This window comes from Festucalex cinctus, chromosome 6 (genome assembly GCF_051991245.1).
Source record: "Festucalex cinctus isolate MCC-2025b chromosome 6, RoL_Fcin_1.0, whole genome shotgun sequence".
In the NCBI taxonomy this organism is placed as follows: domain Eukaryota; kingdom Metazoa; phylum Chordata; class Actinopteri; order Syngnathiformes; family Syngnathidae; genus Festucalex; species Festucalex cinctus.
Genome location: NC_135416.1, coordinates 21814902 through 21842444, shown reverse-complemented (window position 1 = coordinate 21842444; position 27543 = coordinate 21814902). Strand labels below are relative to the sequence as shown.

Genomic DNA, 27543 nt, shown 5'->3' with positions numbered 1-27543 from the left:
ACCCAGCCTTGTGAATTTGGTGACCGGGCCGCAGCCGCAGAAGAAGAAGAAGAAGAAGAAGAAGAAGAAGAAGAAGAAGAAGAAGAAGAAGAAGAAGAAGAAGAAGGAGGGAAAAAAATAATATCCACGTGAAAAATAATATCCACGTGAAAAAGTAGGTATTGCGGTGCTATTTCATTTATTTACTAGAACGGGTTTCACTTTTCTGTGTGTGTGATTGATACATTGATACAGGTTTCATGTTGCTTTCAGGAGTCGAAAAAAGTTGATTCATTTGAGTATTTCTTTCTCTCTCTCTCTCTCTCTCTCTCGCTCTCTCTCTCTCTGCTCATAATGAGAATTAAAACAACAACGTTATATGCTGCATGCTTTTTAAGAGTTAGCTAGCATTTGGTTGACTTCTTTAGCCATTAAAACAGTGTGTTCCCATAGCTCTCCTAACGTTCTGATCAGACTGATAAAGTGGTAGAGAACGATAACTGAAAAAGGTCATCCCTAAATGTTTTATTTATTGATGTAACTTTTGGATGTCAGAAGTTTGTATTTTTTGTATTGGCAGTAAGTAATTCTTGTGGCTGACTACTAGGGCTGAATGATATGCACCAATTTTCACAAGGCAGTGGTATTTTGCTGTGGAGTCAATGTGGTAAATTAAAAGCCAGACATAAAAATATTCCTATCAAACTAATATAGAAGATACACCAAACTCTTCAGGTTATTAGTACTAGCCTATTCTGATTAACAGCTCATGACAACAATATTTAACAAAAACATAGCCCGAGGAAGGAGATGTATTAAATAAACGACTTTTGAGTTTTAAATAAAGCAGAAAGTGGGCACCAAGTGGAAGTATAAAGAGCGACATACACGATTGTCACACACATGCTGTTGAATGGCAATGGTGTTTGCTAATCGAAGTTAACTAATATGCAAGATTTGCGGTTGGCATTAAATGAGACTGAAGAAGAGGAAAGGCTGCCCATCAATATCTTCAATGTCATGTCTTTGTGTTGCTTCACTAGTATGTAGTGCTGGGTGATATGGGGGGAAAAAATTCCATCACGATATGGGCTATTTTATATCACGATAACAATATGCCACGATAGATATATTTGCAGTTCTTCCATGAAAAATTATACAACATACTTTGCTTACATTTTTACACTTTATTTGTAAGTAACTTTAATGAATGTCACAAATGAATCCAGTAGTGCTGTAATATAACATAATAAATGTAAACAAAGGAGACACAGTAGCCTACACATTTTTATAAGGCATAAAAAATAAAGTTTGGACATTTTCCGTCAAATGCAGCAACAAAAAATATTTTTCAAAGTGCAAAGTTTAAACTTTCTTATGTCTGTAACTTTTTAGTGCAGCTAGAGTAGTAGATCAACAATACCTCACATTATTTGTATCTGGCAAATGCAATTATATCAAAATAAACACAAACATTCTGTTTGACAGAGTCTGCAATCAAACGCGCTCGCCTCTGTTATTGATTTATTTATTTTTTAGGGATGCACGATAATGCAATTTTCAACCGATACCGATAAACCAATAATTTAGAAGTGCCGATGTCCATAACCGATAAGTAAGCCGATAATTGTTTGCAAAATTAACTTGAATACAAATATACTTTCGAGTCCTACTATAAGTCTAACAAATACATTGAAACATTGAATAAACTTTGCACAATGTTTCAGTGTATGTAAAGGACCATGAAGCTGAATTTTATTGATATGAGCCACAACCACAACAGATGCGCGTAAAAATAAATCATAAAAAAAATAGGGGTGGGAAACTCTGACATGAGGCCGATTCGATATGTATCTCGATACACAGGTTGCGATTCGATTGAAAAACGATTATCTTTCAGAACAGAACGGTTCGATGCGGTTCGATTAAGTTTGGGAACGATACGATTTTCGATTCGATACGATTCATTTCAATATTCAAAACTTATAGTGACATTTGTTGCTTGTAAACATTCATCTTAAAACACCACAAATTTTTACAGTATCTACAAATGTGTTTAAAAAAAAAAAACAACAAAAATGTCTTCTATATTTTTATATATTGAATCAATTATTTAAATGGACCGCAACAAAGGGCTGGGCGATATGACTGAAAAATGTATCAGGTTAAATATTTATTAGTTGTTATTGAGAGTTATAATTCTTTTTTTATTTTTTTATTTTTTTATTTTTTTTTAAATTCAAAATAAGGATCAGGAAAAAAAGGCTGATAATTCAATTTGAAATATAAATATTTAACCTTTAAAAAGACACCAACACAATTAAACAGAATATGTGCACATTGTGAAGTATTTCAGAAACATAAATTTAAGACATGAAATAAACCTACCGTCCAGCCAAAAGAAATATGAAGCCACCTTATGGAACAATAAATCTATCAAACACATTTTAACCACTTAATATATCCAAAAATATTTCCAAAAGTGCCCTTCTCTTTTTATCAACAATTTTTGTTTTTAACAATATTTGTTTTTCTTTTGCCATCATATTCATTTTTGGTTAATGTATCTTTTTTTTTTTTTTTTTTTTTTTTTTAATCTGAGACAAGATGATGACCACGGAATCACTACTGTTTATGTTTTGTTTTTTTGGGCTGTCGTTCATTTTGCGTTTGATGACGTAATCACGGGCACGTCTCAGTTCTCCTATCTATTGCTCATGCTAGTTGTATACATTGACAGGGAGCCACAAACTGAGAAAGGAGATACTTGCAGTGTGCTTTTAGCATAGCTGGTGTGTTGGCTGTGGGACATACCTGTTTCGTTTGAATCCATGCATTGGATCGTCACGAGAGTTATTCTTTTTGGCTCGCGCGCAGTACCAACGCCGGCCCGGGACATACAAGTGCACCGAGAGGACTCGATAGCAATGGGTTAGCTTCTGCTAACTGTTGCATGTTGTCACTCGTTGTGCGCGCGCGCGCCGTGTCGCGAGCACGGCGTTGACGGTAGGCTCCCCCCCAAGGTGCGTAACGTCTTTGCATTATGTTTACAACATCCGGGGAATGAAGCGTCTTTGAGCGCTACTTTGCTAGCTCTCTGTAAACAGGGAAGTAGCTTGAATAGTGCTGCTACTGAAATGTAAACAAAACAAGTAGAGCACGGTGCAGAACTCTTGCTATTGTTATGAAAACTAGTGATGGCAAAATGAAGCCCCGTAAAGCAGTGAAGCCCTGCAGTGAAATGCTTCACACACACGTAGGGGCTTCAAGATGATTCATTTCCTCGACTACGCCATCATGTGGACAGAAAAATGTATAACATGCTTGGTGCATGCAATAAAATGGTGGGGTGTAAATCATGCTCTCAATACAAAAGAATATATATTTGAAGAGTGTTTTAACATGAATTGTTCTGTGTTACTTTGTCTATGTTTGTGCTTATGCAACAAGTGAAAATGTGAAATGAGGTAAAATAAAGTGCCTATTCATTTGTATTTAAAAACAATATTTTTTCCGAAGTTTTTGGACTCAGGGGGTTTCTTTTTTTTTCAGAGAATTTCACCTGCTTTGGAAAAAAAAAAACTCTTTCACATGGTACTGATGAAGCAGGGGTGCATCGATATGAGATAATAAGTTTGTATAGAATTGGACGCGTATATTTCTGTGATTCCCAGTACTGAAGGGGACTTTCAACTGTGAACAGAAAAATGTGAATTTTATGTGTTGTCACATTTTATTTTATTTTATTATTGGAATCTTTTAAAATAGTACCGTAATTACAGTGCATTACCTTCTGAGGTGGGATCTGCTCAAAGTGCTCCCAAGCAAGGGAAAATCTCTTTCTTGCTGGTTCCATCGCAAAAAGAAGCTCGTCAAATCGAATGCCAAAAGCAAAAAAAGTAGCGCAAGAAGGGACCCGACACAAAAAGTGAATGGGAATCCTAGCGTTTCTTTGCCGGTTTTATTGCGAACTACACTCAAACCTTGCGAATCATTTCCTGAATCAGTCACGTGGTACACCTGCTTCGTGGGGCTTCAAACGTCACCACGTACGTCATCAACACACGCATTGACACGCCGTTCATGAACCACTCATCTACATTACTCGGCACATGCTTCAGGGATTCGACCCGAGAAGCACATCACTAATGAAAACCATAAAGCCTCACTCGCAACCGATTCACAGCCACGCGATATCCGGTCCACAGCTTTACAAGCAATGTATCTAAGGATTCCCGGCGGATTTTGTATCGGTTGACAAGTCTGCTACCGATACGGTCGTTTAGCTCCCCTTGACGACCGATGGTTCGGTCGAATCGTTTTTTTTGTCCCACCCCTAAAAAAAATATAGATTATCGATGCTAAGTAACTTTTAATCCTATAAAATGAACATTTTATCCTATCCTATATTGGCCACACACTGTTGTAAAGACTATAAAAATAAACCGTACCCATGCTCACATCAAATTATAATTACAGTATATAAAGTCTTTCCAATAAGAAGTTATATTTGTTGTGGGTTTGAACCGGTAAAAACTCTAAGGACGCGCGTCGTTGCCTCAAAATACAAAACCCATGTTCGGTCGTGTGGTCAAAAACAATTTTTATTCCAATAAAATCCAATCCTTTTCCATTAATGTCCAAAGGACAACACGATCCTATTCATATACCGACAACGGGAGAAACAAAAAAATGTTTGCCTCAAAGTTTCACACACACATTACCGTGAGTTTAATTTAATCCTGGGGGCACATGCGCCCAAACTCAGAAATCACATGGAGAGAAGAAAAAACAAAGAACACTGTATGTTGTCAAAAGCTCAACCTTCGTACAAACATGCTTGGGTACACATCGGCTTTTATTAAATCAACGTCATTATCATTATATATTATCCATCCACCATCTTAACCGCTCACTCCTCACAAGGGTTGCGGGGGTGCTGGAGTCTATCCCAGCCGGTTTCGGGCAGTAGGCGGGGTACACCTTGAACTGGTTGCCAGCCAATTGCAGATTATATATTACATATTATTATATATTGTCAATTAATTGCAGAGCCGTAAAGTAAAGCAAATTCTCAAAGTACTCTCTAAAAAGACACAGAAATGTAAAAATCTGGTTCGTGTTTGAATGCAACTCTTTCAGATGGACGAAATGCTTCTGAAAAAGAATGAACAGATAGAAGGACCCCCTAATAAGATGGACGTGGCATTTCAGCTGGAAGCTCTGGTTACATCACACAGTGTAGAGACACAAGAGCAACCAGAGGTGTCTACTACAGCATTATCATCCTTGGCCCAGGAGTGTAACGTGGAGGACTTGGGTGGTGAAGTTTCTGAAGATTCTGATGGGTATGAAAACACTGTAATACAACTGCAGGGATGAAAAGTTTAAATGTAAAATTTTTGTTTCTTTTCTGTTCTTAGTGACAGCTCCTCTTCATCATCCCCTTTTTCATCCGCCACCGTGTTTGAAAATGCTGCTGATGACGATGGCTTAAACCAACCAGCTCCCTTTAAAACAAAGGATACATTTTCATTTGAGGTCAGTTTGTTTCCGTGTAGTGTATTGGTTTGAGTTACACAATTAAAGTACCATTTTAAAACACCTTATGCCTTGGTCAGTCTACAAGAAAATAGCCCGATTTTGGCCCAGCAGACGTATCGAGGATAAACTGGGCATGTCGTAAACGATTTTGGCTTGTCTTTGCTTATTTTGCTGCATGAAAAAATGTAATTCTTTCATTAGCCAATAAAAGTGTCATTTCTTTAGGTTCATGTTAAATATTGCAGTAATATTGCTATCACTATATTCAAGGGAAGTTGAGCGGGGTCATGTATTGCAAAAACATGGGTGACAACCCCTTCCCTCCACCAAGACCCTGAAAATGGCTTGTGGATGGGTCTTCCAGCATGAAACAATGCAAAATATATAAAAAGGAGTGGCTTCATAAGAGTCCCATCAAGGTAATGGCATGGTCCAGCCAGACTCCTGACGTAGAAAATGTACAGAATTGAGCATGAAGACTAAGACATATTGTATATTGTATCTCAATATGGTACTTCAATTGTGTAACTCAAACCAATGCATGGTTTGGTCCTCCTACGACAATACCATCCTTGGCCCGTGAGTGCAACATTGGTGGTGAAGATTCTGACAGGTATGAGAACACTATAATACAACTGCAAGGATGAAAAGTTTCCAAACACCAGTCTCAAAACCGCCAGGTTTTGGAGATGATATGCAGAAAAAGAGTGGACTAAAATTATTCCTGATGTGTCTGGCAACTTACTAAGCAAGTACAAGAAACACTTGACTGTTGTGATTGCCACAGGGGTTTTGCCATTAAATATTATGGTAAATCAAAATAAAGTATTTCCCTCAATGAAAGGCAAAATATTTATTTTTATTCCGTGTAATTTAAAAAAAAACAGATATTCTTTCTATCACTGTTTAAATAATGCTGCTATAAAAATTTGAGACTCTTCATTTATTTCTTAGTATGAAAACTTTCAAAATCAGCAGTGGATCAAATACTGAAATCCTCCACTGTGGGTGTGTGTGTGTGGGGAGGGGGTGCGTGTTCCTTCGTCTTTGCTACATTGTGGGGCCCATACACGTGTGTTTTTCCAGGTTTAACTACCATTGTGGGGACCAACTTAAAATTGTGGGGACATTTTGGGGGTCCCCACAAGTTCAGACCTCTTTTCAAGGGTCAAGACTTGGTTTTAGAGTTTAGGTTTGAATTGGGTTGTGGTTGAGGTTAGGGTAAGAAATGGGGGTAGGCAATCGTTTTTGATGGTTGAGGTTAGTGTTGTTCCGATACCGATACTGGTATCGGCAGAGGTGCCGATACTGCATTAAAACAGTGGTATCGGTATCGGTGAGTACTCACAAGTAACATGCCGATACCATTAATTCCAACACTAATAGAGAATTTTGGATGCAGCATCTTGTGTCTTGCTGGTGCACGACATTCACTGGTATGTGACATGTTCACTGCATGCCGATCTAAGATATCCTATTGGCCCTTGAATGCTCTGAACCAATGGCAGGACAGCTTTTTCATGTTGAAGAAAAAAAGCCTTAGGTATCGGTATGGTATCGGTATCGGCCGATACTGCAAAGCTGGGCATCGGTATCGGGGGCCAAAAAAACGGTATCGGAACAACACTAGTTGAGGTTAGGGGAAGGCATTGTATCAATGAGAAGTCCCGAGATGATACAAAGACAAACGTGTGTACTTATGTTTTGTGTTTGAATGCAACTCTTTCAGATGGACGCAAGGCTTCTGAAAAAGAAGGAACAAATCGAACGATCTTCTAAAGAGATAGACATTCAACTGGAAACTCTGGTTACATCACACAGTGTAGACACACAAGAGCATCCAGAGGCAAATGGATATGTACATACAGCGCCTCCTACGACAATACCATCCTTGGCCCGTGAGTGCAACATTGGTGGTGAAGATTCTGACAGGTATGAGAACACTATAATACAACTGCAAGGATGAAAAGTTCAAATGTAAACTTCTTGTTCACGATATTTCTTTTCTGTTCTTAGTGACAGCTCCTCTTCATCATCCTCTTTTTCATCCGCCACTGTGTTTGAAAATGCTGCTGATGACGATGGCTTAAACCAACCAGCTCCATTTAAAACAAAAGATGAACTTTTACTTGAGGTCAGTTTCTTTCCATGCATTGGTTTGAGTTACAAAATTGAAGTACCATATTGAGATACAATATACAATATGTCTTAGTCTTCATGCTCAATTCAGATTTTTGGTCAAATCAGATTTTTTTTTGTGTGTGTGCGCGTGTGTGTTTGTTCTTGTACATAATACATAGTGAGGACCAAAATACTTCTTTATCTAACAGAATAAAGGCATTTTTGTGAAGTGAAGACATTTTGGCCGGTCCTCACTTTGCAAAACCTCTTTTTGAAGGTCAAGACTTGGTTTTAGAGTTTAGGTTTGAATTGGGTTATGGTTGGGGTTAGGGTAAGGGTTAGGTTTAGGCGATCATTTTTGATGGTTGGGGTTAAGGTAAAGGTCGAGGAAATGCATTATGTCAATGGATGTCCTCACAAAGATATATGTACACGGATGTGCGTGCGTGTGAGCGAGTGTTTGCCAGTGTTTGCGAGTGGTAAAAACCTACTGTGAATAGCAAAAATAATGTGTGGCTCCTCCACACCGGCCCCTAATTATGATTTATAGAACAATTACAAGCAAAAAAGGAGTCACAATATATATTTTTTCTCTTTTTCTTTCCTGTTCCTTTTTTTATCTCCTTTTCCCTAAAGCAGGTCCTTTTAAAATTGGCATGTTCTTCACAATGCTTCTTGAAGCAAGAAGATCTTGGAAATGGGCCGTTCCAAAAGCCCGGTCTTTGTTTTTAACTGTACTGCACGTACATGTCCCTTCCTATCGGGTTAAATTTTGTTATTCTTCCCGTAATCCATGAACCACGGAGAGCGGTTTTATCCATGACGACTATGTCACCAATGATGAAACTCCTCCGAGGCTTCGTCCACTTCTGCCGTTCCTGCAATAGTGATAAGTATTCCTTATGCCAATGTCAGACTACGCGATTTTTTTGTCTTACACCACAGTTGCGCTGTCACATTACACGACAAATTCGCTCCGTGTCGTGGACGGGGCGTGTAGTCACACTACAAGTCTGAACGTGACAAGACACCAGCCGATCATCGCGTGTTGTCTTGCCAAGAGACGCGTCGGCCACTGTTTGTCGGGGAGGTGGGAAAAAAAAAAAAAAAAAAAGAGGCACGGACAGGGAGTGTTTGCGTGAATGGAGCACGCATGGGACAAGTGTGATGTGATCGCATTGCTTGCGCTCCCTGCTCTGCAATAGTGTTTAAAATATGATTTAGTAGCCAACACTATTTTAATTTATTTAGGCCTATATGCGACGGGGTAATTACAGCTGATTTTGTTAATTAATTTGCGGGATGACATCTTGTTTTATTATTTTATCAAACACTGAAATATTATATTGTTTGAGTATTTTTTTACTGCTTCATTTACTCATATTTGACTTGTTTTAGAACGGTGCATTGGATAGTACGGCACTCACTCCGAGGGGAAAAAAAACAACTTTCAAGTGAGAGCGGGTGACAAGGCCGCCAGGCCTGGCCCGACTATAAAAAAATGTGATCGATCCTCACTAAATATGTAAATGTGCCCATCCCCACTCATATGCCCAAATCTCTGAAATTATTAGAACAACAGTCACAATATAATTTGGTCATCTTTACACGTCGCCGTTACCTGACTGGTTGCACGGATGCGTGCGCGCTCCATGGCCGCAGCACTGCAGCGGGGCGCTTTTTTTGGGGGGGGGGGGTTGTTGTTTTTTTTTTTTCCCGAGATGCACCTGTCTGGCCCCATCCCATGAAATATACAGGGGATAAATAAACAAAATACATAAACGAATAAATAAACAAATGTATACATAAATAAAAAGAGCTATAAAGTGCTGTTCAGTGTGTGATTGACGTTTCGCTCCCTCTCGCTATTGGTCAATGCTGTGGAACCAAACGGACGACGTCGTAGGTATGTCACATTATGCGTCAAGACGAGCAAAAATTCTACTTTCGTCGTGATGGTCGTGAACCGTCCCGGACAACAGGCGACCAGTCGTTGAACGTGTCACATTACATGGGCGACGCTACGTCAAGTCAACCCAAAATCCTTTACAACATGCCCCGTTTGTCCGCGACACGTCGGTTGGGCTGAAATCGGGCTGTTTTCGTGTAGTCTGACATCGGCATTAGTCCACCTTTTCCAGAATAAATCCGATAGGTACCGGACTTGCCGCCATCTTCTTATGATGTACGCATCTTTTTCTTGAAAAAGTCCAGGAGCAAGATTGGGTTTCCCTTTGAGCAAAAGTATATGGTTTGGAGTGAGAGCTTCTAAGTCGTTGACATCATCAGAGACTGGTTAGTGGGTGGTCATTGAGAATAGCCTCAACTTCACACATGATGGTATGCAGGTTTTCATCATTCAAAGATTGTCGCACAACAGAAATCAAGACCTTTTTGACCATCCTGATGAGTCGCTCCCACACACCACCATGATGTGATACTGGAGGGATGTTGAAAATCTAATCGATGCCCATTTGCCGCAAGACATCTTGAATCTGGTTTTGGTCTATATCAGCTAAGGCTTCTCTTAGCTCTCTTTCAGCACCAATGAAGTTTGTGCCATTGTCAGATCTTAAACTGCACACCTGCCCTCTGTGACACACAAATCGTCTTATGGCATTAATACAGGAATCTGTATCCAGAGAATATGCAATTTCCAGATGTATAGAGCTCTGCTTGCCATACAGGTAAATATCACTCCATAACGTTTGACCATAGCACGTCCTCTGCTGACCTCAATGGGCCTGAAGTAGTCCACGCCTACATTTGTGAAAGGAGGCAAATCCGGGATAATTCTTTCCTTTGGCATATTGGCCATTTTCTGCTCACTTGACTGCCCTCGATGCCGTCGACAAATCACACATTTAGATATTATTTTTCGTCAGGCAGTTTGCATTTGTGATCCAATATTTTCGACACAAGGTGGAGAGCATGTGATTTCTCCCAGCATGTCCAAGTTGCTGATGAATATGACGCAGAACGAGATTGGATATATGATGACATTTAGAGTATTATAGGATGTTTCATTTCTTCAGGCATCACAGACCTCCTGAGTCTTCCACCAGCTCTGAACAGACCATACCTGCAACACTGGATCTAACCTGTAGATGCTGCTGGTTTTCTTCACACCTGATGCTCCACTTTACAAACACCTGATTTCTGTCATGAAGGTTGCCCGCTGGCTGAAGCGAATAATGGCAGTTTCTGCTCTGGACAAGTTACTTGCAGAAAGTGATTTACTATCAAGGGCATCCCTGGCTTTCTTCATCTCCACTTCGACTGCTTGCAATGATGATCCAGCGAAAGATGAAACCACCTCCTTCCTTATGCTGCTGAGCTCCAATAGAACATCTTTGAGTCGAAGGAACCAACCAACTGAAGTCTTTAGCTTTGTCCACCCGGAAAAGTGACGAATTCATTTTGTGGTTGCATCTCCAGAAGAAGAGACGATGATATTTGCCCAAACGTCCTTTTTCACCTCTGGATCCTCTAAGGAAATAGGTTGTGGCCAATCTGCTTCTGGCCGCTGAAGAACCCTCAAGCCACGTTTTACACATCAGGAAGTTTTCCACAGACAAACCTCACGAAAGAAAAATGTTCATCGTGCCCTTTCTTACCTATCGTCTCTATCTTCATTTACACTCTTTTTAGACAAAGATGTTCCAACTGTATACAGTATTAGAACGCTGCAGTATTATTTTTGTCATTATGAACGCACTTGGGGGCATATTCACTGAAGCCTAATTTATGCCTCCACGTTTGCTCTCGCATTGATGATCTACGGCGGTCATGAATTTTAAGTGCCGCGTCGCTCGTGGCCGGCTGCGGTGCACACGTCGCCAATCCTTGAACGCCGTAGATGGCGGGGCGTAGCTCGCTCGTGATTGGTCAGTTTCGTCACATGCTGTGACGGCATTTCCCCCGGATTTTCCGCAAGACCGCCATTTTTAAAACAGAAAACATGGATGCGGTCAAAGAGAGTTTGTGAAGAGGTGCGCAAATACATACATTTGTATGACGCAAAGACAAAACACTATAAGGACACACAAATGGCAGCAAACTCCTGGCGTGAAATTTCCGTGGCGGTAGGGTTGGAGTTGCTGGAGTGCAAGCGAAGGTGGAAAGTGATTCGTGACAGATTCGTCTGCATCAAGAAGCGTTTGGGCGGGAGGAGTGGAAATGCCGGTGGTAACAAAATCCCTGATTTTTACTTTTTTCTGTCGTGGCTGTCTCCCCATATTCGACATCGGGAGTCTGAGTCAAATTTCGACGATGAACAGGTAAGCATTTGTGGATACTGTGTCATACATTTGGTTCCGAATCAGCACGTTGTGGTTATTGTATGTGTGGGTGGTGGCAGGGTAGTTTCTATTGTCGAGCATAAACAACCGCTAGAACATTGTAGCATGCACTTTGGAGACTATGGAAGTGCGAAGCTGCCAATGTGGAGTATTGTACATTGTTAAAACGAAGTAGTTTTTACGGTTCTATTATGTGCAGTGCATGGTTTCAGTTCATTGTTTCCCCATAATTCCATGTGAATGCGCATGCGCCACTCAACACGTAGTGGTATGATTGGGAAAAATTGCTAACCTTTTAGTATTTTGCCTACATTTTATTGATGTGTTATAATAAAGTTTAGTCCACATTGACAGTTCCACGCTTCTGTAGTAGACAAGCTACTTTGAAGTCAGAAATGAGTAAACACAGGAACTGAATGGATATCTCATAGCACCCGTGGGATTGGACTGGAGCTAGAGCTTCGTCATTGTTTTTATTATTATTATTATTATTATTATTATAAGCATTATTATTTGGTATATTTGTTTATCACAACTAAGCAACACATAAATAAACTTTAAATGTTTCAAACTGTTTCTGCAGCACACATCAACCCACGCCGAAGGTCCAGAAGACCCATCCGAAGGTATGGCTACACCACAGCTGGCTACACCACGGCTGGCTACGCCACGGCCACTGCCAGGCTCCTCCGATTTGCTCTACGATTTGCAGCCTCACCACAACAGCTCACAGGCCAGCTGCCATCAGCAGAACAGTCATGACCTCAGCAGCCCCCAGTACACAAGTCATGACCTCAGCAGCCCCCACTACACAAGTCATGACCTCAGCATCCCCCAGCACATTGGTACTCAACTCACAAGCCCTCAGCTCAACAAGCCACACCTCACCAGCCCTCGCTCCAGCAGCCCGTGGTCCAACAGCTCTCAGTCCAGCAACGCGTCGTCCAGCAGCCCTCAACCCAGCACCTCAACTGGCAACACTGACCATCAGCTACATCCTCTCCAGTCACCACCACGCACTACAATACTGAAGAGGAAGCGCCGAGATGACCTGTTGCAGGACCTTGAGGCTAGAAGGAAAGCGATGGAGCGGCTTCTAGCCATAATGGACGAAAGTCATAGATTTGGTGCACATGTGGGTGACCTTGTAAAAAGACTGCATGAGAGAAAGAGGGGAATGGCTATGAGGGAGGTCACAAGTTACCTTTATAGTTTGATGGAGTAACTGCCCTTTTTTTTGTGCCTTATGTTATTTTGTTGTTTGGTGTGCATGCAAATACTTTTTGGCTACAAGTTGTTTTGTTGTGTTTTCGATTTTCTTTCCATTTCATGTGCTATTTATTGCACAATTTTCTGCACAGACGTGCCACCTTAATAAAAGTAAACATTAGAAAAAAAGAGTGGTTATGTTTTAATCCTGACCTAAACATTTAGAATCTCTCTGTTTCAGCCATACAGCCGTGGAATGTTCTATAACGCCTCAAAAACAGGTTTGCTGTTCACCGAATAATCCATTAATAGCTTTGACAATAATTACTTTCTTTTTGGAATGATTTGCTTTACCACTTAACTGCAATTCATAACACCCTCGAGCATCACAGTTTGTTTACTTTTTTGCACTATTAATTTTTTTTTTAAACATTGTGTTCATCAAACTCCACTACTCTCCAAATATTTAACAATTTCTTTGGAGGTAGAACATTATGCACAATGTGCTTAAACTATTCTTGGATACCATTTCTGCAAAACGTCTAAGATTTTGTAAACAATGAGGTTTCGGATTGGAAAACATTTTACTTCCATTATTTTTATGTAGCCCTTCTATAGTGATACCCACTCTTTAATCGCTAATGTCTCCATTGCAATAAAAAAAAAAAATAGAGATGAAATTCATCCTTGCTCAACTCTTTTTTTAATATGGGCACCTTTATTTCAAAATATGCTATTAGTGTTTTTCAGTAAAATAGCAAAAAAGAAGTGAGCACTCTGTGTTTATTTACAACAATAAGTAAAGACAGTGGTTTTTACATATTGATATCGTCTCTACTTCAACTGTCCACGCTGAATAACATCCTGTTGCCAGGGCACCATGCCAACGTCAGAGGAAAAGAAGTCTGTTAGATTTGTTCTGGCTGCTATGGCTGATCTTGTGGAGCGTGTCCTGGACAACTCATGAGGCCGAAGGTCTTGTCGGCCATTATTCCCAGCCACCATTCTGCACCACTCTCCTTCTTGGGAGCCTGCGCCAGTCTCAACATCCACAAATGATGGTGGGATGTATCGGCTGGGACCTGCATTGTTTTCGTCAGTGTATGTCAGGAAATTGTGCAGCACCACACAGGCCTTAACGACAGCAACAGCTTTGACTGGAAGGCATTCCAGCGTCCTTCCGAGAATACACCATCTTGTAACCAGAATCCCAAAAGTATTTTCAATTACTCGTCTAGCTCTGGAGAGACGGTAATTGAATACCTGTTTTTCAACAGGCAGATTTGTCCCTGTAAGCACAGACGAGTTTCATGTTAAATGATATATTGGTGACTTAACACTTGTACCCAATCATTATATATTGTGTACTTTTGTTGGTTAGCACATGACAAACTGTGTTGTAGTTAAGTGAAATGTAGACATGTAACTGGCGACAAGACAAATAATACAGGGGCATAAAAGATTAAAGACAATGTGTGTATGTAATGCATCATGGTCACCTACCAGGATAGGGACGCATAAGGTTCTTATGCAGGGAAAGGCAGCATCACCGACAATGACATGGGGCACCTTCAATTCCGTTCGTGGGTGATTGGCCGATGGAGGGAAGTTGGCTTCATCCCGCACGAGCATTGAACCAAACTTGCTCTCTCTAAACACACCTCAATCACTCTCACGACAGTAGGCTCCGACATCCATGGTCGTGAATCGGTAACGTGCATCACAGGTGGCCATTAAAACAATGGAATGATTTCCCTTGTAGTTATAACAGTACGTGCTTCCTGATCGTGGCGGGGCCCGAATGTTCACGTTTCCTGTCCACGCTACCAACACAATTAGGGAAGTTCCACAACCTCCAGAAATCCACCGCGATTGCTTCCCATTGCGCTTCAGTCGGCCGAGGGAGGATTTCAGGCTGCAACGCTCTCCACAATGGAGTGCAAACTTCCATTACAATGCCCGAGACGGCGCTCAGGGAAACACGGTAGCTCGAGGCAATTGCCTGTTGGCTTCCACCACTAGCCAAAAACCTCAGCGTTATGGCAAGTCTCTCCTCCAATGTTATCGGCGTCCTATGTGTGCTTTGGTATGTAATTAGAGGACGCAGTCGACACACCAAATCATCGAACTTCATTGCGCTCATCCTGAAATACACGAAATGCATTTCTTCGTCCATGTTGCGAAGGGGTCTGATTAAATTGGTGAATTCCCCATGGCTTGCACGACTTTCATTTAGTGGCCATACACACCACCTACGCCGCTGCCTTCCTGATAGAATTAAACGAATGATCTGCTCATCAAGTTCTAGAAGTTGTAGCAAACCATGCTCCACGCTCGCCATGTTTTCGCTTCTGTTCCGGAAACGAAAGACGACTTCCGGAATTTGGAATCTCTACTCTTTGGCGTCCTAGGCAGTACCAGCCGTAGCGACTAGGGGTGTGAATTGCCTAGTACCTGACGATTCGATTCGTATCACGATTCACAGGTCACGATTCGATTCGATACCGATTAATCCCGATACGAATTTATAAGTCGATTGTTGCGATTTTTTTTCATTCAAATTTAGAAAATACTAATCAGTAAGCTTGTATAGTGTAAGATTTATATGAAAATGTATTATTTATTTATCTGAAATTTCAGTCTTATAGAGGTTGTAATCTGTTTCATGTTTGAACAGCATTAAAATAAAATATTAAGGCTTAATGTTCCGTTCATATAACATTCTTCCATGCTCAAGGTGTGAATCCTAAAAAAAATAAATAAAAAAAAATCGATTCTGCCGATTATTGAATCGATTCGAGAATCGCGCGATGTAGTATCGCGATATATCGCCGAATCGATTTTTTTTTTTAACACCCCTAGTAGCGACACCCCCGACTTGGAGTGAAACTGCAGCCCATTGTCAAAACAATGTGATGTGTATTGCGCACAAGTCGGAAGGCACGAGCGGAGCTCCGCCGTAACGCCTCCGCACGCGCCTCCGAGTTGCCTTGTGTATGAAATGTGCTATACAAATAAACTTGCCTTGCCTTGCCTTACCTTAAGAATGTGCTGCGTCGGGTAATAGCGCGAAATATTGCATCACAACTGCACCCGCGGTCTGCGCCCAGTTACCAGATATTGCTCTAATCATATACCGGCGCAAACACGCCCACAAAACTGACAGCTTGGAGCAAATTTGCACCTGATTTACCACACATGGCAATGGATTTGCGTCAACAACATGGTTATTATAGTAACCGTTGCGAGAAAGATGACATTATCAGAAAGCGAGGTTGGACCGAGAGTATGCGTTTCGAGCGCCATTAAGCTGTACAGAGCAGAGGGGACGACAACGATGTCATTCATTCATAAAGTACTAATTATTGTTCCGATCGTATTTTAAAAATATATTTTCAGAGGTTGGCGCGGGTGTACAGTATGCATCTGGCACATAAGAATGATCGTAAAATGTCTCCCTGTCATTGCAGATCAGCCCGGGTTACGTTATGTTGTCCTAAACTAACACGTAAATATTTCCCCCTCTCTCTCTTTCTCTCCTCTCTGCTTGATCAGCCGCGCATGTTGTGCTGCAAATGGCATGCACTGGCGGAGATCGAGGTGCGTCAGGTTAATACATGCTTTCCAAAAATGTTATTTGCGTCACGCAAACGCAGTGTTGCTATTTGCGCTGGCGTTAGTGAATTAGACGCTGCATATCAATCATATATCATAATATCATTTGCATTGGGGTGGGCATATTTTGCGTCAAATGTATGCAAATGACCTAATTTAGATACGCGCAAATAACACCGGCGCACCGTGACGCAATCTGTTCGGCAGAGCACTTAGTGACGGATTTCCCCATGTGCGCGTGTTTTGTGAATTAGGTGCTCCCTAATTGATCCATTTTTGCCGGTTAGCGCGGTGCAAAGGCGACGCAAACCTTTAGTGAATAGGCCCCTTGATGTATTTAAGTGCCAAACGAGGGAGAAATGACTTTTGCAGAACAATTTACGTCTCTGTAACATTTACGTTATTTAGTTTTATTTTGTGGCATCATTTATAACAGCAGCTTGCCTGGATTTTCGACATCAAACTGCTTTACGTTAACACATGCAGTTACGCACACAGTCACACACAACACAAGTCAACGATGGAGGAGGAAGAAGGCAAAATAAATAAAGTGTTAAAATGTAAGCAAAGTATGTTGTATAATTTTTCATGGAAGAACTACAAATATATCTATATAGTGGTATATCGTTATCGTGATATAAAATAGCCCATATCATGATAGAATTTTTTTTCCCCATGTCGCCCAGCACTAGTTGAGGTCATGAAAAACGACTTCTGGGCTGCTTTGAGGAAATTTTAGTCCACCATTTGGCATCTCAGGGGAACCAGTGCACCATTATATGCTGTGTATAGTGGAGATGGTGTGCCGTAGACCTTGACTCGGGACGTTGTGAATTGGTGGGGAGAATACTTGGAAGACCACCTCAATTCCACTGACACCTCCTTTGAGGAAGGAGAATCTGGGGACGCAAATGTGGACTCAATCTCTGGGGTCAAAGTCAATGAGGTGGTTGGAAAGGTCCACAGTGGCAAGGCCCTGGAGGTGGATGAGATCTGCCGGAATTCCAAAAGGCTCTGGATATTGTGGGGCTGTCGTGGTTGACACGCCTCTACATCGCATGGGCATCGGGGACAGTGCCTCTGGATTGGCAGACTGCGGTGGGGTTGTGTAGGGTGTGTTCTAACTTCCAACTATAGATAGGTCACACTCCTCAGTCTCCCTGGTCTATTCAGGGGTTCTGGAGACGAGGGTCTGTTGGAATTTGAATCTCTGATTCAGGAAGGAGCAGTGTGGTTTTCGTCCCAGCCGTGGAACAGTGGACCAGCTCTGCACCCTCAGCAGAGTCCTCGAGGGTGCGTCGGATTTCACCCAACCAGTCTACATGTGTTTTGTGGAATTTGAGAAGGCACTTAACAGTGTCCCTCGGGGAGTCCTGTTGGGGCTTCTTTGAAAGTACAGGGTACCGAGCCTTGACATGGGCTGTTCAGTCCCTGTATGACCGGTGTCAGAGTACGGTCCGCATTGCCCGCAGTATGTGTGGATGTGAGCCCGACTACCTGTATATCAAGTAAGATTTTCTCAACCTCACACACCAGCTCAAGGTCCTTCCCGCCCATAGAGGTGACATTCCACCTCCCTTGAGCTTTTCGGCATTGGTTTCTTCATTTTCACTTTTTGGTTTCGGCCAAGAATTTTAATTTCGGTGCATCCCTAGTTTACTGTATTGCCGCTCAGGAAATCTAGAGTTCTTGGTTCATGAAAACATCAAGTGGTGAACTCAAGTATACCTTACATGTACTCATGTTTTTGTGCAGGAATTGCCAGCGGTGGAGGAGCTGACTGTGTCACTACCAGATGATGTAGAACTAATGCCAGTAGGAACAGTATCTAGTGTCATACAGCAGCTAGGTAAATAAGCACCGATGTGCATGTCCATTGTTTTTCTCAATTAAGTCATGTTATGCACTGTCTGTCTCTGCAGTAATAATCCAGTCTCTGCAAGACTCACCTGCTTTGAATGAAGACAGCATCATCTTTCGATCTGATCGACTAGCTTTGGGCAAGGTTGGCTAATACCAGCGTAAACTACCTCTTAATACAAATATAATAATCATCATTAATAATCATACTGCGATTGGCTGGCAACCAGTTCAGGGTGTACCCTGCCTACTGCCCCAAACCAGCTGAGATAGGCTCCAGCACCCCCCGTGACCCTTGTGAGGAATAAGCGGTCAAGAAAATGGATGGATAATAATAATAATAATAATGCATCAGATTTATTTAGCACTTTATTGGACACTCAAAGACGCTTCACAATAGATACATTATTCATGCACTCACACATTCACACTCTGGTGCCGGCAAACTACATATGTAGCCACAGCTGCCCTGGGGAAGACTGATGGAAGTGTGGCTGCCAGTATGCGCCTACGGCCCCTCCGACCACCAACAAACATTTGCACCTTCCATACACCGGTGTGAGTGACACTGGGGGCAATGTGTGTGAAGTGTCTTGCCCAAGGACATGACGACATATGACATGGGGAGAGCGAAAATCAGGCAACCGACTTTCCCGTTACTGGATGACTGGCTCCACCCCAATGTGCCTTAAATTGCACTTTGAGGTCTTTTCATTATTATAAAAAAAAGAAAAAAAAGAGATAAATAGAACGTATTCATTTATTTTATAAAACACTTTTTCCCATTAAAAAAACGTTCAACTCAAAATGTCGATCATAGCCATTTTGATTTTAGGAACACAACTTTAAAACCTCTTATCATTCCTGTCATTTTTGCTAAAAACGCCTAAAAAAAGGTACACAAGTGAGCTTGAAGCTGTTCTTGAACTATTTGGACTACCAGCATAATTTTGGTCTGTTTTTAAACACTTTTTCTCCCCAAGAGTCAGAATCTGTTAAAGTGGAACTGGCACTGAGTAATGGAAGTTTGAATACAAACAAAAAGACAAACTCGAGCTGCGAGCAGCTATAAAGGGCTCTTGCAACCCGGGCCACGTTTGGGTACTTGCACGTCGGTGTACTGGCACGTTGGGGTACTGTTACAGAGGTCAAGGATGGTCTAAAATGTAAATGTTTGCCATGCCTTATGTGTGCAAAGTTTCATGAAAAGGCCAAAAATGAGTGCAGAGTGCAATTCCCAAAATAAAATCAACATGTCAGACTTCCTGTTAGGTTCAGCATATGGCTACAGAATACATTTATGTCGGTCTTAGGCTGATAGGTATGCCTCCCAATTTTCACAAATCTAGCTGAATCATGCGATCTGAGAAATGCTTCATAAAAATGTCTAGGTGGCGCTATTGAGCCATTTATTGGAAACTGCACAAGAAATCTCTAAAATGTTCATGACAGGTACGTGTGTGCAAAGATTCATGAGTTTTCGCACGTTTCGACTAAAAAAAGCAGGATTTTTCTTTGCAAACAACGCTTCGCTAAAGCGACGGCATGCAACAACAACAACAAAAAAAGCTTTCGATAACTTTTCATCTTAAACACTTTAAGATTAAACACGCCATGGTTGAAGACGATCAGATAAATTTTGTAGGAGGAATTTGTGAAAATATGACCCCAATTAAAAGGCCCCAAATCACAAAGTGAATTAAAATGGCAGACTTCCGGTTTGGCATATGATTCCAGTAGACCTTTTTTTTTTTTTTTTTTTTTTTTTTTTTTTTTGTACATTGAGGGATGTTACATATGCCTCCAAATTTTCGTAGCTCCAGGTGAAACATACAACCGGGAATGCTTCGTTAAGTATTTTTTTTTCCCTTTGTAAACTCCATGGCAAAAGCGTGTTCTTCTTCTTTTTTTCGGCTTTTCTCTTCAGGGGTCGCCACAGCGAACCAGTTGCCTCCATCTAACCCTGTCCTCCGCGGCCTCAGCTCTCACACCAACTACCTTCATGTCCTCTTTAACAACATCCATAAACCTCCACTTTGGTCTTCCTCTCAATCTTCTGCCTGGCATTTGGAAACTCCGCATCCTTCTGCCAATATACTCACTCTCTCTCCTCTGGACATGTCTAAACCATCTCAGTCTGGCCTCTCTGACTTTATCTCCAAAGCCTCTAACATGTGCTGTCCCTCTGATGTACTCATTCCTGATCCTCTCCAACCTGGTCACTCCCAAACAGAACCTCGGCATCTTCATCTCTGCCACCTCCAGCTCTGCCTCCTGTCTTTTCCTCAGTGGCACTGTCTCCAGACCAAACAACATCACTGGTCTCACCAGTTTTATAAACCTTTCCTTTCATTTTAGCTGAAACTCTTCTATCACACATCACATCTGACACTTTTCTCCACCCATTCCAGCCTGCCTGCACACGCTTCTTCACTTCTTTTCCACACTCTTCATTGCTCTGGACTGTTGACCCTAAATACTCTTCAACCTTCTTGGTCTCTTCTCCCTACAACCTCACTCTTCCACTTGTGTCCCTCTCATTCACACAAAGATACTCCGTCTTGCTACGGCTAACCTTCATTCCCCTCCTTTCGAGGGCAAACCTCCACGCTTCTAGCTTCTCCTCCACCTGTTCCCTGCTCTCACTACAGATCACTATGTCATCTGCAAACATCATAGTCCATGGGGATTCCTGTCTAACCTCATCTGTCATCCTGTCCATTACCATAGCGAACAAGAATGGGCTCAGAGCTGATCCCTGATGTAGTCCCACCTCCACCTTGAACTCCTCCGTCACACCTACAGCGCTGTCTTACAGTCCTCATACATGTCCTGCACAACTTAAACTTAAAGTGAAATGAGAAAAAGTCGTCAGGAGCTCAGAGAAGCACGTCTTTACTCCATTTCGGCTCGCGAGAGCCTTCCAAGTCGCTGATTTTTGAAGATGTTAACATTCACAAAAACTCATTGAGTTTTACACACTCTTCACACCTAGCAAAAAAAATCCATATGTAAAGGTTTAATCTCCCATTTTCAAAGAAATACTGCTTCCAATGTGCCAGTACCCCAACGTGGCCCGGCCTGCGAGGGTCCTTTATAGCTGCTTGCAGCTCTAGTTCTTTTTCTTCTTCTTCTTCTTCTCCTTTGTCTCCTTCTTCTTCTCCTCCTTCACCTTCTCCTCCTCCTCACTGTCATGATGGTGTCATGAAGGGGTGATGTTTGAGTGATATTTTGTCTCATGAGTGTTTTGTCTCATGAGATGTTTTTGTTTTGAGATGTTTTCTTGTATCATCAAGTTTCAACTGAAGTGACGTTTGAGTTCATGTCCTGTTAGTTTGGGTTTATGACCGCGAGGTCAAGTGTCAGGTACTGATGTAACAATGTCTGTTAGGTACTGATGTAACAAGTGTCTGTTTACAACACGTGATGTTTCGTGATGGCAACCTTTAATCCTTTAGGTGATGTCTGGGCCTATGTGATGTAATTTTTAGTCCTTTACGATTCACTGTCTGTAGGGGCAGTCTGAGAATTGTGTTCGTCGATGTGCTTCCGCAGCCCAAGGGGACTTGGCATGCATTCTCTTTGTTTTTCGTTTAGTCAAGTTATGTGAATAAATATTTGTGTCTGCGCCTTGGGATCCAACCCTTCAGCACACAACAGAATATGGCAAACCACACACAATTCTTAGACTGCACTGACTGTCTCACAATTCTCAGACTGTCCGACGACAACCACAACCACCACAACCTTGAATTCCCTTCTCTGTGTGTCCAAGGTTTTTGAAGTCTTCGGTCCTGTATCCAGACCTCTGTATATTATACGTTTTAACTCTCATGAAGATCTAAGCTGTAAGGGGCTGACACTTGGACTGATTGTTTATTACGCACCAGATATGAAAGAGTACACTGGATACATTCTCCTACAACAACTTAAACTGTGAGTACACATGCAACATATGACACATTGTGAATGTCCTATTCATACAATATATTTATTTGTGTTGAAAATTATTCCCCTGCAGCTTAAAGGGCTCAGATGCATCCTGGAAAAATGATCAAGAACCACCAGAAGAGGTAGGTCCATTGTACAACTTGAATATTTGCTTCCATTATTAAAAATTGCAATGTCTATTTAGCAGGAGAATAGCAAAACAAAGTCTTCAACCTAGTTATTAGACGTTTCATCATCCTTATCCGTGTGCGTAAAGAGCGTTGCTTCTTAACGTCTGACGTTCACCCATTTTGTTGGCGATTGGCGATTTGACGGCAAACTTAAAAAAAAAATAAAAAATAAATTGATGAACATTGACGGAAGGGGGGTTCCGTCCATCAATGTCATTTTCAAGCCATCACTAAGTCAATAAATTTGTCAATTGGATTTTTCTTCAAAAAAAAAAAAAAAGAGAAAAAAAAAAAAAAAAGATTTGTCAATGACGAACACTCACTAAGTTTTTCTGCAATGTCTCCTAAGCAGAGTTGGGAATAAACACTATGCAATCAATCAGGTTGTGCAATCAAGTTATGTAATAAACACAATGCAATAAACCCCCCTGCATTGTGTCATGCAGAGTGCCAGTCATTTCAACCAGACTCTCAAAATCATTGCTTTGACAACATGTCAATGAAAATTTCTCACACTGCATGTTTGTGGGTCTCAACAAAAGAATTTGCAGTGGTGGCCATATGTTTTGCGATGATTTCACATTTATATTGCATTTTTATGCTCTGCAACTGCATTCATGGCTATCATTCACACTAAAACCATTAAAATGAACTCATAAATTTTGAACACATTGCTTTAAAGCAGTGCTTCTCAATTATTTTCTGTCATGCCCCCCTAGGAAGAAGAAAACATCTCGTGCCCCCAAACCCCCAATACGCTTCGTCATATTTCCTCGTCTTAGCTTTTGGACGACTTTCGTTTGTCTCTTTATCGCCGTCTCTCTCCGCCTGTCTTCTCATCCCTGTTAAATATTTTTTCATGGTGTCACTTGAGCATGTTCCCCGAGGTCAAACGCACCCTCGTTGATGGAGCCTTGCTCCCCCCAGGGGGGCCCGCCCCACTATTTGAGAAGCACTGCTGTAGTCTGACCAAGGTGTAAGTGTAACCTAGTGTTCTTCCGATACCGATACTGGTATGGGCAGAGGCGCTGATACTGCATTAAAACAGTGGTATCGGTATCGGTGACTACTCACAAGTAACATGCCGATACCATTAATTCCAACGCTAATATGGGATTTTGGATGCAGCATCTTGTCTTGCTCGTGCACAACATTCGCTGATATTTGACATGTTCACTGCATGCCGATCTAAGATATCCTATTGGCCCTTGAATGCTCTGAACCAATGGCAGGACAGCTTTTTCATGTTGAGGGGAAAAAAAACCTTAGGTATCGGTTTTAGGGATGTAACGATATTCAAACATCACGATACGATATTGTCACGATATGAAGGTCACGATACGATAATTATCACGATATTGTGGGGGCGTTGGCGATATTTAAAAAAGATCACAATATTGGAAAAAAAGAGTCTATACTAAAAAAAAAACCCAACAAATTGTGCTTTTGTACATAACAGCAATGCATATAAACCACCTACAATCTCTAATAACAATATTGAGGCACTTACTTGCTAACGCTTCACAAGCAAATTAGGTTTCCCTTTATCTGACGATTAGCGTAGATTTTAAACATAGAAGGCCAAAACATCCCTAATAAAAATTACATTACACTAATAAACTAGCCATTAGAGGGTGCTAGAACTGCACAAATGGAAACCTGACTTTTTAACAGATGTGTTCCTTTTAAATATTGTGAACATGACGACGACAATATTGTGGCAGTTTTAATATCGCAATATCAAGATATTGCCCTTATCGTGACATCCCTAATCAGTAGCAGACTACTGCAAAGCTGGGTATCGGAATCGGTATCGGGGGGCAAAAAATGGTATCGGAACAACACTAGTGTAACTAATCTCAAACATGCAATTGAAGTGATTCTTCCACTTTCCGTGTGCTGATGAATGTCACCATGTCAAATGATTGTTTGTTTTACTCTCTAGGCTTTAGACTACAGTGATGATGAAATAGAGCAGCAAGCCAAGAGAAAACTGAAAAACACAAAAAAGCAGCCCAATACAGGTAATTTTAGAGAATGAAAAATATGTTGTCTTCTTGTGTTTCTTACATGGTTTTATTCCGAACCTTTTTGTCCACTTATAGAAAGTCTTGCAGTGAACAGTTTGCAACCTCACCATGTAACGCAAAGACGTACGGGGACTCCATTCAGCCATCGCAATGTAAACAACAACCAAGCACCTTTTCGTCACTCGACTCAGCCACCCGTGCACACAGACGTACCCCCCGGGTACCATGCTCGTCCCAGCTTTTATCCACCCCTTGCTCCTCCTTACCTTTATCCACCCCATCCTCCTCCCCCACTCAACTTCCCTTTATTCCCCCCTCCGTCGTTCTTTAGTCCATCATACACCTCTCCATTCTGGCCACCAAACTCTGTCCCATTCTCCAAACTTCCTCCTCCTCCACCACCTCCTCAGTGAAATCCAATACGCTATCCAATCTGTGTTGTAGTAGTTAGGTGTCTGTGTGTGTGTGTGTGTGTGTGTATAAATATGTATTGGTACACACAAGTGCCCGACCAATATGGATTTCTTTTTTTTAGGCAGATTCCAATATTTGGCATAATGAAAGTTCGATAATGTATTAATCGTCCGATGAATATAAAATTTATAATGAATAAAATATGTTTTGATCAATTTATACAACAATTACAGGCAGAACATTTGTCTGTTTTACAATACTTTGTATTTTAGTAGGGATGCACGATAATTTTTTTTTTTTTTTTTTTCTACCGATAACCGATGACTTCCTGCCCCTCCACACTGATACGATAACTTTTTTGTTGTTTGTTTGGGAAACTACCAATATATCTGTTGTTGCAGATTCAAATAATAAAGGGTCATTGAAAGATAAGTTTGTCCGATGATGCCCATTTTATGAATTGTGTGGTGTGACTAAAATGAAATAATTAATTTGGGACTTGTATTTCGAAATACATTTCAAGATAGGAGTTTGTATCATCCCCAAGACAGCCAGGAACCCATGTGAGCATCTATCAAGTTTGTACTGTCTCGCAACGACGTAAAAAAAGTGACTCTTTTAGGAACTGGTACATAGTGGTCACATTCTTATTAGAACTTTACTTGTATGGCTAGCTCGCTTGTTTTGTTTCGATGGCTAATTGTTAACCATCATAACTGGACTTGAAAATATTTCGTGGTGTGACAAATCATCATCTGGTGAGACCATTGTCGAAAGCTTTCCATAGTATATTGTGCGTCCTAAATTAGATGTCCCAAATTGTAGATGATAGTGAAAGTACAGATTATAGCAAACATTTTATGATTTTCTTTTTTAATTAAAAAAATTAAATAAATAACTGTGCTTGGTCTGAAATCATTATATGCTAATTGCCTTAAAACAAAATCCCACTTCTTACTAATGTAGCGGGGTCGGAGGATGACAAAGTGGTCAAGCTCTTTTGCTTATCAGTAATTATTACTGGTAATACACTTCCTGCGTTTTGTTGCAACTCCCGCTTGTATTTATTAAAGCTTCAACAAATACATTAGTCACAAAATGATTTATGTAGCAATAGTGACGTTTCAACAATGCACATTGCACACATATTTTAAAATAAACACAGGACCCCAAAATATTTGAGCTAATGGCTACTAGCCTTTTGTAGACATGCTAAAGAACCGCAATAAAAACAAATGATTAAAAATATCACTCATGCAGTAGTTGAACTACGTTCAGGCTGGCAGCCCAAATCCGATTTTTAGTCCATCCAGATTGAAGTGGATGGCTCTTTTGTAGTCTGAACAATCACAAAGCACATGAAATACGATTTTTGCGGAAGGTATTGAGGTAGTTTCATATCCGATTTGAACAGGATCTGATCAGCTCAAAACACTCTGATTTGACTGTCTGTGACGTTACTCTACCCGTGCAAAAACCAATGCGCCCGCGCTGTCAATATCCAATCGGTTTGCTGCCCGACTGGTTCCTCGCATGCTCGGCAGTCATGCACCCAAGAGAGAGCTCAGAATTGTTCATTCGGCAGTCTTAATAAAATAGTCAGAATAAAAATCCTAATAAAACAACCCTAATAAAAATCCCATTACCCTTCACCTTAACCGGATACTTCAGAGTCTCGCCAGTCGTGAAGTTCAGAAGGTCAGGAGACCAGATGAAAGGTCAAAGAAAAGAAAGGTAAATGAAAGTGAAATCCAGCACCAACTAAACACCACCTGCCATCCACATGGTTACAAAACCAGAGTCTTATGCCAACCCTAGAAACCTCTAAATTCCGACAAATTAAGGAGATCTCAAGAGACCAGAGGAAAAACTAAAGAGAGGAAGGAGGGAAGGATAGATGAAGCAGAGTGAGGTCCACAGACACCAGCACCCACTGATTCAACGAGCAGTGGGAGGGAGAGGCGAATTCTGTTTGAATTTCAGTCAATGCTGGTGTGATGGATCTGGCATGCATAAGGACCGCCACCAAAGAGGGGAGCCGTCGACCGTGGCCCAGCAAAGCGAGCACGCCAAGGAATCCCCCAAGCTGCAGTAGCACCAAGGCACAACCCCCCACGCCCCCCGGGCGGATACCGGTCGGCGAGCCAACCCAGACGCCCGGAGCGCCCCCACCCCGGCCTGCGCCCGAGACCAACGCCACAGAACGAGGCCCGGCAAGCCCCCACGGCGCCCCACCGGGCCAATGATCTGAGCCATTTTCCTGTCTTTGTTCTGTCCTGTTTTTGTCAGCCTGGTGACATTTTTTTTTATACTTATATTTTCAGCATTTTTTTTTTTTTTAACGATTTG

General features: G+C 41.5%; 1 protein-coding gene across 3 annotated transcripts; it reads left to right on the top strand.

Moving 5' to 3' along the window:
- LOC144020815 (uncharacterized) lies at positions 1 to 25626 on the top strand. 3 transcript variants are annotated; one of them, XM_077524651.1, is made up of 11 exons: positions 3 to 154; positions 5122 to 5327; positions 5403 to 5520; positions 7253 to 7455; positions 7540 to 7657; positions 18525 to 18618; positions 18692 to 18774; positions 22405 to 22565; positions 22651 to 22702; positions 24696 to 24774; positions 24856 to 25626. In XM_077524651.1, the coding sequence occupies exons 2-11, from the start codon at positions 5122 to 5124 to the stop codon at positions 25191 to 25193; spliced, it is 1452 nt and encodes a 483-aa protein (XP_077380777.1). In that variant the 5' UTR covers positions 3 to 154; the 3' UTR covers positions 25194 to 25626. The 3 variants fall into 3 exon arrangements, with proteins under 3 accessions (XP_077380778.1, XP_077380777.1, XP_077380779.1); XM_077524653.1 differs by lacking the exons at positions 18525 to 18618; positions 18692 to 18774; XM_077524652.1 differs by lacking the exons at positions 18525 to 18618; positions 18692 to 18774; positions 22405 to 22565; ... (1 more) ...; positions 24696 to 24774; positions 24856 to 25626 and adding an exon at positions 12529 to 13339 and having other exon boundaries at positions 1 to 154.
- Positions 25627 to 27543: the final 1917 nt, after the last annotated feature.

Bases quoted from the DNA above. Each gene is read 5' to 3' on its own strand.
- LOC144020815 (XM_077524651.1), top strand. From the start codon at position 5,122: ATGGACGAAATGCTTCTGAAAAAGAATGAACAGATAGAAGGACCCCCT. The intron at 7,456-7,539 runs GTATGAGAACAC...TTCTGTTCTTAG, and splicing joins GGTGGTGAAGATTCTGACAG to TGACAGCTCCTCTTCATCAT. The intron at 22,703-24,695 runs GTAGGTCCATTG...TTTACTCTCTAG, and splicing joins ATCAAGAACCACCAGAAGAG to GCTTTAGACTACAGTGATGA.